General features: G+C 49.3%; 1 protein-coding gene across 1 annotated transcript; it reads left to right on the top strand.

Moving 5' to 3' along the window:
- Positions 1-2,133: 2,133 nt before the first annotated feature.
- On the top strand, positions 2,134-12,077 carry LOC306765120 (leucine-rich repeat-containing protein 3-like; the record flags this gene model as incomplete). Its single annotated transcript, XM_079252483.1, has 6 exons — positions 2,134-2,173; positions 8,471-8,685; positions 8,763-8,888; positions 8,952-9,116; positions 11,691-11,769; positions 11,857-12,077. The coding sequence occupies exons 2-6, from the start codon at positions 8,503-8,505 to the stop codon at positions 12,075-12,077; spliced, it is 774 nt and encodes a 257-aa protein (XP_079108609.1). The 5' UTR covers positions 2,134-2,173; positions 8,471-8,502.
- Between the last annotated feature and the right edge of the window lie 987 nt (positions 12,078-13,064).

The raw sequence follows: 13,064 nt of genomic DNA, 5'->3' as shown, positions 1-13,064 counted from the left end.
ACACAGTGAGTACTACACACAGTAAATATTACACACAGTAAGTACTACACACAGTGAGTACTACACACTGTAAGTACTAAAAACAGTAAGTACTACACATAGTAAATACTACACAAAGTGAGTACTACATATAGTAAATACTACACAAAGTGAGTACTACTCACTGTAAGTACTACACACAGTGAGTACTACACACAGTGAGAAGTAAACACTGTAAGTACTACACACAGTGAGTACTACACACAGTGAGTACTACACACAGTGAGTACTACACACTGTGAGTACTACACACAGTGAGTACTACACACTGTGAGTACTACACACTGTGAGTACTACACACTGTGAGTACTACACACCGTGAGTACTACACAGAGTACTACACACATTGAGTACTAAACATACAGTAAGTACTACACACAGTGAGAAGTAAACACTGTAAGTACTACACACAGTGAGTACTACACACAGTGAGTACTACACACAGTGAGTACTACACACTGTGAGTACTACACACTGTGAGTACTACACACTGTGAGTACTACACACAGTGAGTACTACACACAGTTAAAACTACACACACAGTGAGTACTACACACAGTGAGTACTACACACAGTAAGTACTACACACAGTTAAAACTACACACACAGTGAGTACTACACACAGTGAGTACTGCACACACAGTAAGTACTGCACACACAGTGAGTACTGCACACTGTAAGTACTACACACAGTGAGTACTACACACAGTGAGTACTACACACAGTGAGTACTACACACAGTGAGTACTACACACAGTTAAAACTACACACACAGTGAGTACTACACACAGTGAGTACTACACACAGTGAGTACTACTCACACTAAGTACTACACACAATGAGTACTACACACACAGTGAGTACTACACACAGTGAGTACTACACACAGTAAGTACTACACACAGTTAAAACTACACACACAGTGAGTACTACACACAGTGAGTACTACACACAGTGAGTACTGCACACACAGTAAGTACTGCACACACAGTGAGTACTGCACACTGTAAGTACTACACACAGTGAGTACTACTCACACTAAGTACTACACACAATGAGTACTACACACACAGTGATTACTACACACAGTGAATACTACATACAGTGAGTACTACACAATAAATACTACACACAGTAACTACTACACACAGAGTACCATACACAGTACACAAGTACTACACACTGAGTATACCACACAGTAAATACTACATACAGTGAGTACTACACACAGTAAGTGTGTAGTACACATAGTGTAGTACTGCGTGTAGTACTTACTATGTGTAGTACTTATTGTGTGTGTTTTAGGGTCAGATCTCCTTCTTTTTCTCTTTTTCCCGTGTCTTCTTCTTTTTGTCCTCCTTCTACTTCTTCTTTTTCTTCTTCTCCTATTTCTACTCCTTCTTCTTTTCCTTCTGCTCCTCTTTCTACTCCTTCTTCTTCTCCTCTTTCTACTCCTTCTTCTTCTTCTCCTCTTTCTACTCCTTCTTCTTCTTCTCCTCTTTCTACTCCTTCTTCTTCTTCTCTTTCTTTTTCTACTCCTTCTTCTTCTTCTCTTTCTTTTTCTCCTCTTTCTACTCCTTCTTCTTCTTCTTCTCTTTCTTCTTCTCCTCTTTCTACTCCTTCTTCTTCTTCTGGGAGACGCGGAGTCGTGGCGCTGCGGGGCTTTATCAGCGGCCAGCCGACTGCACGCGGCGCTGATAAGGCCCCGCCCACCGGACACCTGTTACCTGCCTGATAGGAGCGTGGTTACGTGTGTGTGCAGATGTGGACTTTTCCTCCAGATGATGTTATATATGAAATAATCTGCTGGGTCCCAGAGGTCCACATGCAGCTGCAGCAGAAGGAAGGAACAAGTTTATCATTCAACAGAAACTTTTACTCGGCTCTAGTCACAGTTAAACTAACTAGTAGCAGCAGGTAACTACACATCCACATCTCTGGTGCCGCGTCGCCGGACGTCCATAAGACGCCGCTGTCCGCACACTTCATTCAGAACAACAAAGCCGATCAAGCAGGACAACAGATGCCCCTTCCTCCTCCTGTCATAAAAACATGTATTTATTTATTTATTCCCATCTGTCTCCTTCAGTCTCGCAGCTTCAGTCTTTACCTCCGTGTCCAGGAGCGTCCACATGTGAGTACAAACCGTCACTTCTTTATCGCTCTGTGTGGTCCTGTTTTCCTTTCTGATGCGGAGCTGGCGGTTCCAGACTATCTTTGTTTGTGCTCTCAGATTTATAATATATAGTTTATTATATTATAATAGTGTCACCAGGTTCTGTTCCAGAAAACGGGCTCTGTTCCAGAAAACGGGTTCTGTTCCAGAAAGTGGGTTCTGTTCCAGAAAACGGGTTCTGTTCCAGAAAACGGGCTCTGTTCCAGAAAACGGGTTCTGTTCCAGAAAACGGGCTCTGTTCCAGAAAACGGGTTCTGTTCCAGAAAACGGGTTCTGTTCCAGAAAATGGGCTCTGTTCCAGAAAATGGGCTCTGTTCCAGAAAACGGGTTCTGTTCCAGAAAATGGGCTCTGTTCCAGAAAACGGGTTCTGTTCCAGAAAATGGGTTCTGTTCCAGAAAACGGGTTCTGTTCCAGAAAACGGACTCTGTTCCAGAAAACGGGCTCTGTTCCAGAAAACGGGTTCTGTTCCAGAAAACGGGCTCTGTTCCAGAAAACGGGCTCTGTTCCAGAAAACGGGCTCTGTTCCAGAAAACGGGTTCTGTTCCAGAAAACGGGCTCTGTTCCAGAAAACGGGTTCTGTTCCAGAAAACGGGCTCTGTTCCAGAAAACGGGCTCTGTTCCAGAAAACGGGTTCTGTTCCAGAAAACGGGCTCTGTTCCAGAAAACAGGTTCTGTTCCAGAAAACGGGTTCTGTTCCAGAAAATGGGCTCTGTTCCAGAAAACGGGCTCTGTTCCAGAAAACGGGCTCTGTTCCAGAAAACGGGCTCTGTTCCAGAAAACGGGTTCTGTTCCAGAAAACGGGCTCTGTTCCAGAAAACGGGTTCTGTTCCAGAAAACGGGCTCTGTTCCAGAAAACGGGCTCTGTTCCAGAAAACGGGTTCTGTTCCAGAAAATGGGCTCTGTTCCAGAAAACGGGCTCTGTTCCAGAAAACGGGTTCTGTTCCAGAAAATGGGCTCTGTTCCAGAAAACGGGCTCTGTTCCAGAAAGTGGGTTCTGTTCCAGAAAATGGGCTCTGTTCCAGAAAACGGGTTCTGTTCCAGAAAGTGGGTTCTGTTCCAGAAAATGGGCTCTGTTCCAGAAAACGGGATCTGTTCCAGAAAACGGGTTCTGTTCCAGAAAACGGGCTCTGTTCCAGAAAACGGGCTCTGTTCCAGAAAACGGGCTCTGTTCCAGAAAACGGGTTCAGTTCCAGAAAATGGGCTCTGTTCCAGAAAACGGCTTCTGTTCCAGAAAACGGGCTCTGTTCCAGAAAACGGCTTCTGTTCCAGAAAACGGGCTCTGTTCCAGAAAACGGGCTCTGTTCCAGAAAACGGGTTCTGTTCCAGAAAATGGGCTCTGTTCCAGAAAACGGGCTCTGTTCCAGAAAACGGGTTCTGTTCCAGAAAACGGGTTCTGTTCCAGAAAACGGGCTCTGTTCCAGAAAACGGGTTCTGTTCCAGAAAATGGGCTCTGTTCCAGAAAACGGGTTCTGTTCCAGAAAACGGGTTCTGTTCCAGAAAATGGGCTCTGTTCCAGAAAACGGGTTCTGTTCCAGAAAACGGGCTCTGTTCCAGAAAACGGGTTCTGTTCCAGAAAACGGGCTCTGTTCCAGAAAACGGGTTCTGTTCCAGAAAACGGGCTCTGTTCCAGAAAACGGGCTCTGTTCCAGAAAACGGGTTCTGTTCCAGAAAACGGGCTCTGTTCCAGAAAACGGGTTCTGTTCCAGAAAACGGGCTCTGTTCCAGAAAACGGGCTCTGTTCCAGAAAATGGGCTCTGTTCCAGAAAACGGGCTCTGTTCCAGAAAACGGGTTCTGTTCCAGAAAACGGGCTCTGTTCCAGAAAACGGGTTCTGTTCCAGAAAACGGGTTCTGTTCCAGAAAACGGGCTCTGTTCCAGAAAACGGGCTCTGTTCCAGAAAACGGGTTCTGTTCCAGAAAACGGGTTCTGTTCCAGAAAATGGGCTCTGTTCCAGAAAATGGGCTCTGTTCCAGAAAACGGGTTCTGTTCCAGAAAATGGGCTCTGTTCCAGAAAACGGGTTCTGTTCCAGAAAATGGGCTCTGTTCCAGAAAACGGGCTCTGTTCCAGAAAACGGGTTCTGTTCCAGAAAATGGGCTCTGTTCCAGAAAACGGGCTCTGTTCCAGAAAACGGGTTCTGTTCCAGAAAACGGGCTCTGTTCCAGAAAGTGGGTTCTGTTCCAGAAAATGGGCTCTGTTCCAGAAAACGGGTTCTGTTCCAGAAAGTGGGTTCTGTTCCAGAAAATGGGCTCTGTTCCAGAAAACGGGATCTGTTCCAGAAAACGGGTTCTGTTCCAGAAAACGGGCTCTGTTCCAGAAAACGGGCTCTGTTCCAGAAAACGGGCTCTGTTCCAGAAAACGGGTTCAGTTCCAGAAAATGGGCTCTGTTCCAGAAAACGGCTTCTGTTCCAGAAAACGGGCTCTGTTCCAGAAAACGGCTTCTGTTCCAGAAAACGGGCTCTGTTCCAGAAAACGGGCTCTGTTCCAGAAAACGGGTTCTGTTCCAGAAAATGGGCTCTGTTCCAGAAAACGGGCTCTGTTCCAGAAAACGGGTTCTGTTCCAGAAAACGGGTTCTGTTCCAGAAAACGGGCTCTGTTCCAGAAAACGGGCTCTGTTCCAGAAAATGGGCTCTGTTCCAGAAAATGGGCTCTGTTCCAGAAAACGGGTTCTGTTCCAGAAAACGGGTTCTGTTCCAGAAAACGGGTTCTGTTCCAGAAAATGGGCTCTGTTCCAGAAAACGGGCTCTGTTCCAGAAAACGGGTTCTGTTCCAGAAAACGGGCTCTGTTCCAGAAAACGGGCTCTGTTCCAGAAAACGGGTTCTGTTCCAGAAAACGGGCTCTGTTCCAGAAAACGGGTTCTGTTCCAGAAAACGGGCTCTGTTCCAGAAAACGGGTTCTGTTCCAGAAAACGGGTTCTGTTCCAGAAAACGGGTTCTGTTCCAGAAAACGGGTTCTGTTCCAGAAAATGGGCTCTGTTCCAGAAAACGGGCTCTGTTCCAGAAAACGGGTTCTGTTCCAGAAAACGGGCTCTGTTCCAGAAAACGGGTTCTGTTCCAGAAAACGGGCTCTGTTCCAGAAAACGGGTTCTGTTCCAGAAAACGGGTTCTGTTCCAGAAAACGGGTTCTGTTCCAGAAAACGGGTTCTGTTCCAGAAAATGGGCTCTGTTCCAGAAAATGGGCTCTGTTCCAGAAAACGGGCTCTGTTCCAGAAAACGGGCTCTGTTCCAGAAAATGGGCTCTGTTCCAGAAAATGGGCTCTGTTCCAGAAAATGGGCTCTGTTCCAGAAAACGGGCTCTGTTCCAGAAAACGGGTTCTGTTCCAGAAAACGGGCTCTGTTCCAGAAAACGGGTTCTGTTCCAGAAAATGGGCTCTGTTCCAGAAAACGGGCTCTGTTCCAGAAAACGGGCTCTGTTCCAGAAAACGGGCTCTGTTCCAGAAAACGGGCTCTGTTCCAGAAAACGGGTTCTGTTCCAGAAAACGGGCTCTGTTCCAGAAAACGGGTTCTGTTCCAGAAAACGGGTTCTGTTCCAGAAAACGGGTTCTGTTCCAGAAAATGGGCTCTGTTCCAGAAAACGGGCTCTGTTCCAGAAAACGGGCTCTGTTCCAGAAAACGGGCTCTGTTCCAGAAAACGGGTTCTGTTCCAGAAAACGGGCTCTGTTCCAGAAAACGGGCTCTGTTCCAGAAAACGGGTTCTGTTCCAGAAAACGGGCTCTGTTCCAGAAAACGGGTTCTGTTCCAGAAAACGGGCTCTGTTCCAGAAAACGGGTTCTGTTCCAGAAAACGGGTTCTGTTCCAGAAAATGGGCTCTGTTCCAGAAAACGGGCTCTGTTCCAGAAAACGGGCTCTGTTCCAGAAAACGGGTTCTGTTCCAGAAAACGGGCTCTGTTCCAGAAAACGGGCTCTGTTCCAGAAAACGGGCTCTGTTCCAGAAAACGGGTTCTGTTCCAGAAAACGGGCTCTGTTCCAGAAAACGGGCTCTGTTCCAGAAAATGGGCTCTGTTCCAGAAAATGGGCTCTGTTCCAGAAAACGGGCTCTTTTCCAGAAAACGGGTTCTGTTCCAGAAAATGGGCTCTGTTCCAGAAAACGGGTTCTGTTCCAGAAAATGGGCTCTGTTCCAGAAAACGGGCTCTGTTCCAGAAAACGGGCTCTGTTCCAGAAAACGGGCTCTGTTCCAGAAAACGGGTTCAGTTCCAGAAAACGGGCTCTGTTCCAGAAAACGGGCTCTGTTCCAGAAAACGGGTTCAGTTCCAGAAAACGGGCTCTGTTCCAGAAAACGGGTTCTGTTCCAGAAAACGGGCTCTGTTCCAGAAAACGGGTTCTGTTCCAGAAAACGGGTTCTGTTCCAGAAAACGGGTTCTGTTCCAGAAAATGGGCTCTGTTCCAGAAAACGGGCTCTGTTCCAGAAAACGGGCTCTGTTCCAGAAAACGGGCTCTGTTCCAGAAAACGGGTTCTGTTCCAGAAAACGGGCTCTGTTCCAGAAAACGGGCTCTGTTCCAGAAAACGGGTTCTGTTCCAGAAAACGGGCTCTGTTCCAGAAAACGGGTTCTGTTCCAGAAAACGGGCTCTGTTCCAGAAAACGGGTTCTGTTCCAGAAAACGGGTTCTGTTCCAGAAAATGGGCTCTGTTCCAGAAAACGGGCTCTGTTCCAGAAAACGGGCTCTGTTCCAGAAAACGGGTTCTGTTCCAGAAAACGGGCTCTGTTCCAGAAAACGGGCTCTGTTCCAGAAAACGGGCTCTGTTCCAGAAAACGGGTTCTGTTCCAGAAAACGGGCTCTGTTCCAGAAAACGGGCTCTGTTCCAGAAAATGGGCTCTGTTCCAGAAAATGGGCTCTGTTCCAGAAAACGGGCTCTGTTCCAGAAAACGGGTTCTGTTCCAGAAAATGGGCTCTGTTCCAGAAAACGGCTTCTGTTCCAGAAAACGGGCTCTGTTCCAGAAAACGGCTTCTGTTCCAGAAAACGGGTTCTGTTCCAGAAAACGGGTTCTGTTCCAGAAAACGGGTTCTGTTCCAGAAAATGGGCTCTGTTCCAGAAAACGGGCTCTGTTCCAGAAAACGGGCTCTGTTCCAGAAAACGGGCTCTGTTCCAGAAAACGGGTTCAGTTCCAGAAAACGGGCTCTGTTCCAGAAAACGGGTTCTGTTCCAGAAAATGGGCTCTGTTCCAGAAAACGGGTTCTGTTCCAGAAAATGGGCTCTGTTCCAGAAAACGGGCTCTGTTCCAGAAAACGGGCTCTGTTCCAGAAAACGGGCTCTGTTCCAGAAAACGGGTTCAGTTCCAGAAAACGGGCTCTGTTCCAGAAAACGGGCTCTGTTCCAGAAAACGGGTTCTGTTCCAGAAAACGGGCTCTGTTCCAGAAAACGGGCTCTGTTCCAGAAAACGGGTTCTGTTCCAGAAAACGGGCTCTGTTCCAGAAAACGGGCTCTGTTCCAGAAAACGGGTTCAGTTCCAGAAAACGGGCTCTGTTCCAGAAAACGGGTTCTGTTCCAGAAAATGGGCTCTGTTCCAGAAAACGGGTTCTGTTCCAGAAAATGGGCTCTGTTCCAGAAAACGGGCTCTGTTCCAGAAAACGGGCTCTGTTCCAGAAAACGGGCTCTGTTCCAGAAAACGGGTTCAGTTCCAGAAAACGGGCTCTGTTCCAGAAAACGGGCTCTGTTCCAGAAAACGGGTTCTGTTCCAGAAAACGGGCTCTGTTCCAGAAAACGGGCTCTGTTCCAGAAAACGGGTTCTGTTCCAGAAAACGGGCTCTGTTCCAGAAAATAGGTTCCATGTAGACCAGACGTTCTAGATGTCCACGGGGACCAGACGTCCATATGGACCAGGTGTAACCAGGGTAACCGGCCCTGGTTACCATGGTTACCTTCGGCCATGCTGTCTCTGCTTTGTTCCGTCCGCTGTGATGTGGTGGAAGGAAGAGAAACACTTTTCCTTTCTCTAATCTCTGCTTTAATCCCTGCAGGATGAACTCCATTAATCTGTTCTCTAATCTCCTTCATCTCCGTCTCCTCTTCTCCTGTTCTTCCTGGACGGTTCCTACAGGATCAAAACCTTTAGAAAATCCAAGTGATTGATGGTTTCTTGTCCGACTGGAGGCCTTACTTCATTCATTTATTGATTTATTGACTGAATAATTGGAATTGATGGAAGTAGTGACGTCATGGAGGTCTTCTGTCGTCACCGCTCAGCATCATTTCCTTCCTCCAATCAGCGACGTTTCAGATGATCATGTGACAGGAACTGTCTGCTCACACCTGCAGCTTCTTCACTGGTGCACCAGCCAGCAGAGACGATGCTCCTCTTCCTCCTCTTCCTCTTCATTTCGCCATCACCCAGGCTGGTAATGACATCATTTTTTTATGGGATGGCTCTGCAGCGCCATGGCAACAGGGTGTCCTCCATCAACACCTGCCAGCAGTGGAAGGCGGTGGGTGGAGGACTGGTGGTCCGCTGCAGCGGTCTGAGACTGACTAAGGTACACCAGTATGACCAGTTTGACCTTTACATTTGGTTCAGGGACCAGGACCTGCTCAGGTGTCTCTGTCTCTGCAGGTACCGGTCGGTCTGTCCAATCACACCATTGGTCTGTTTCTGAGTAAAAACCATCTCCGCTGCCTCCCCACCGCCTCCTTCTCAGACCTGTTCCGGCTGGAAGAACTGGACTTGTCTCAGAACCAGGTGATTCAGACGTTCTCATCTGTTTACCAACTGCTCTCACTCATTTCCTGTCTCCTGTCCCAGCTGTCCTCTCTGGAAGCAGGTTGTTTCTCTCAGGTGGCGTCTTCTCTTCGTTACCTGGACCTGTCGTACAATCGTCTCACCACGTTGGACCCGGCTGTATTCACAGGGCTGCAGGTCCAAGCCAACCTCACCCACAACCCTTGGCACTGTGATTGCAGCATGCAGGTCAGTCCTACCTGTCCAGGTGAGTCCTACCTGTCCCGGTGAGTCCTACCTGTCCCGGTGAGTCCTACCTGTCCAGGTGAGTCCTACCTTTCCCAGGTGAGTCCTACCTGTCCCAGTCAGTCCTACCTGTCCAGGTGAGTCCTTCCTGTCCCAGTCAGTCCTACCTGTCCAGGTCAGTCCTACCTGTCTAGGTGAGTCCTACCTTTCCCAGGTGAGTCCTACCTGTCCCAGTCAGTCCTACCTGTCCAGGTGAGTCCTTCCTGTCCCAGTCAGTCCTACCTGTCCAGGTCAGTCCTACCTGTCTAGGTGAGTCCTTCCTGTCCCAGTCAGTCCTACCTGTCTAGGTGAGTCCTACCTGTCCCAGTCAGTCCTACCTGTCCAGGTCAGTCCTACCTGTCCAGGTGAGTCCTACCTGTCCCAGGTGAGTCCTACCTGTCCCGGTGAGTCCTACCTGTCTAGGTGAGTCCTTCCTGTCCCAGGTGAGTCCTACCTGTCCCGGTGAGTCCTACCTGTCTAGGTGAGTCCTTCCTGTCCCAGTCAGTCCTACCTGTCCCGGTGAGTCCTACCTGTCCAGGTGAGTCCTACCTGTCCCGGTGAGTCCTACCTGTCCAGGTGAGTCCTACCTGTCCCAGGTGAGTCCTACCTGTCCCGGTGAGTCCTACCTGTCTAGGTGAGTCCTTCCTGTCCCAGTCAGTCCTACCTGTCTAGGTGAGTCCTACCTGTCCCAGTCAGTCCTACCTGTCCCGGTGAGTCCTACCTGTCCCGGTCAGTCCTACCTGTCCAGGTGAGTCCTACCTGTCCCAGGTGAGTCCTACCTGTCCAGGTCAGTCCTACCTGTCTAGGTGAGTCCTACCTGTCCCAGTCAGTCCTACCTGTCCAGGTCAGTCCTACCTGTCCAGGTGAGTCCTACCTGTCCCAGGTGAGTCCTACCTGTCCCGGTGAGTCCTACCTGTCTAGGTGAGTCCTTCCTGTCCCAGGTGAGTCCTACCTGTCCCGGTGAGTCCTACCTGTCTAGGTGAGTCCTTCCTGTCCCAGTCAGTCCTACCTGTCCCGGTGAGTCCTACCTGTCCAGGTGAGTCCTACCTGTCCCGGTGAGTCCTACCTGTCCCAGGTGAGTCCTACCTGTCCCGGTGAGTCCTACCTGTCTAGGTGAGTCCTTCCTGTCCCAGTCAGTCCTACCTGTCCAGGTCAGTCCTACCTGTCTAGGTGAGTCCTACCTGTCCCAGTCAGTCCTACCTGTCCCGGTGAGTCCTACCTGTCCCGGTCAGTCCTACCTGTCCAGGTGAGTCCTACCTGTCCCAGGTGAGTCCTACCTGTCCAGGTCAGTCCTACCTGTCTAGGTGAGTCCTACCTGTCCAGGTCAGTCCTACCTGTCTAGGTGAGTCCTACCTGTCCCAGTCAGTCCTACCTGTCCAGGTCAGTCCTACCTGTCCCAGTCAGTCCTACCTGTCCAGGTCAGTCCTACCTGTCCAGGTGAGTCCTACCTGTCCCAGGTGAGTCCTACCTGTCCCGGTGAGTCCTACCTGTCTAGGTGAGTCCTTCCTGTCCCAGGTGAGTCCTACCTGTCCCGGTGAGTCCTACCTGTCTAGGTGAGTCCTTCCTGTCCCAGTCAGTCCTACCTGTCCAGGTCAGTCCTACCTGTCCAGGTCAGTCCTACCTGTCCCAGTCAGTCCTACCTGTCCAGGTCAGTCCTACCTGTCCAGGTGAGTCCTACCTGTCCCAGGTGAGTCCTACCTGTCCCGGTGAGTCCTACCTGTCTAGGTGAGTCCTTCCTGTCCCAGGTGAGTCCTACCTGTCCCGGTGAGTCCTACCTGTCTAGGTGAGTCCTTCCTGTCCCAGTCAGTCCTACCTGTCCCGGTGAGTCCTACCTGTCCCGGTGAGTCCTACCTGTCCCAGGTGAGTCCTACCTGTCCCGGTGAGTCCTACCTGTCTAGGTGAGTCCTTCCTGTCCCAGTCAGTCCTACCTGTCCAGGTCAGTCCTACCTGTCTAGGTGAGTCCTACCTGTCCCAGTCAGTCCTACCTGTCCCGGTCAGTCCTACCTGTCCAGGTGAGTCCTACCTGTCCCAGGTGAGTCCTACCTGTCCAGGTCAGTCCTACCTGTCTAGGTGAGTCCTTCCTGTCCCAGTCAGTCCTACCTGTCCAGGTCAGTCCTACCTGTCTAGGTGAGTCCTACCTGTCCCAGTCAGTCCTACCTGTCCAGGTCAGTCCTACCTGTCTAGGTGAGTCCTACCTGTCCCAGGTGAGTCCTACCTGTCCCGGTGAGTCCTACCTGTCCAGGTGAGTCCTACCTGTCCCAGGTGAGTCCTACCTGTCCCGGTGAGTCCTACCTGTCTAGGTGAGTCCTTCCTGTCCCAGTCAGTCCTACCTGTCCAGGTCAGTCCTACCTGTCCCGGTCAGTCCTACCTGTCCAGGTCAGTCCTACCTGTCTAGGTGAGTCCTACCTGTCCCAGTCAGTCCTACCTGTCTAGGTGAGTCCTACCTGTCCCAGTCAGTCCTACCTGTCCCGGTGAGTCCTACCTGTCCCGGTCAGTCCTACCTGTCCAGGTGAGTCCTACCTGTCTGTCTGTGTCCAGATGGCGGTGCCTCAGTTGGATCTGGACTGGTCTTCTGTGGAGAAAGTCCTGTGTCAGACGTCGGACCTTCCCAACCTTGGTACGAGTCGGAACCAGAACCCAACAGGAAGTCCAGATGCTTTTTCACATTGTTGTTTTGAACTGGTTTTCTGTGTCTGGACTGCAGGAGCCGTTGGATTTCCACTGGTCTTATTGGTGGAGGACTGGGATCTGTGTGAGTCAGTGAGGAGGACCACCGACATGGTGACACTGGTCACCATGTTCTTCTGGTTCCTCATGCTCATGTCTTACCTGGTCTACTACATCCGCCACAACCAGGTGGTTGCTCGCCGACACCTCGACTACTTGAAGTTCCTGGAGAGCCGGGATCCATTTCGACCCAGATGAAGAAGCCCTCAAGGTCCATTTCAAGTTTCCGGAGATCTTTCCTCAGATTCATATAACTGCAGCCAGATGCCTGGGCCAAAGGTTCTGGGGTGGTCTTGGTTTATCTTAGTTCTGATCTGGTGCCAGAAAAATGCATAAATCTGGAATAATATAAACAAATAAATATACAGACAATACATTTGATATTTCCTTGTTTTCACACAGTTTAATCTTTTATTTCATTAGTTTGTGTGGAGGCCGTGGAACATCCTGGAGCTTCATTCACCTAAAACTCTGGACTCTAGCAGTAAAAACCAGAGACCTGCAGCCGCACTGCACTGCTCAGCTACATTCATGGATGCAAAAACTCTCCATACTTCAATGGACCTTCAGCTGAAGAGAATAACGGAATAAAAGAATCAATAACATACGATCAAATTAAGATTAGAAGGATTTAAACAATAAAAACATGTTGAAATGTGTGAAAAAAAGTAAATCCAAATAGATTTGGTTTGATGTGAAAAAAAAAACTAACAAAAAGAATGAAAGTATTATTTACTTCTATCCGTTTATTTTTCATGTTGTCATCCTCTGGTTCTGGAGATAGACTGGTTCTGGATCTGATTCATAGGGTGTTTCTCCATTCAGAATCTGCACACTACCAGCTGAGCTTCCTGCCAGTAAAATGAGACGGCTTATCTAGTGGACGAGAATTACCCATAGTGCTCCAGTCCTCCGTTGCCTAGCAACTACATATGCCAAGTTTATCTCATTACTGATCCCATTCTTCCACAAAACCATGAAAATAGAGTTAAAATGACAGAAAATGGTAGCAGTAGTTTAACTTTGATTTCTTTCCCTTTGTGTGTAAATGAGCAACATGAGGCGGTTTAGACGATCTCTCCTCTGGCTGACAGCTCATCCTGTCAAGCTGACGTTAACTTCAGTGGATAATAATCCTTGTTTGACACATATACAGTCATCCTCATATGTATTCATACCCTCCCA

Source organism: Telmatherina bonti (genome assembly GCF_933228915.1).
Source record: "Telmatherina bonti genome assembly, chromosome: 14".
Lineage (NCBI taxonomy): Eukaryota > Metazoa > Chordata > Actinopteri > Atheriniformes > Telmatherinidae > Telmatherina > Telmatherina bonti.
The sequence above is the reverse complement of the archived record's forward strand: the minus strand, read 5'-3'. Positions and strand labels throughout refer to the sequence as shown.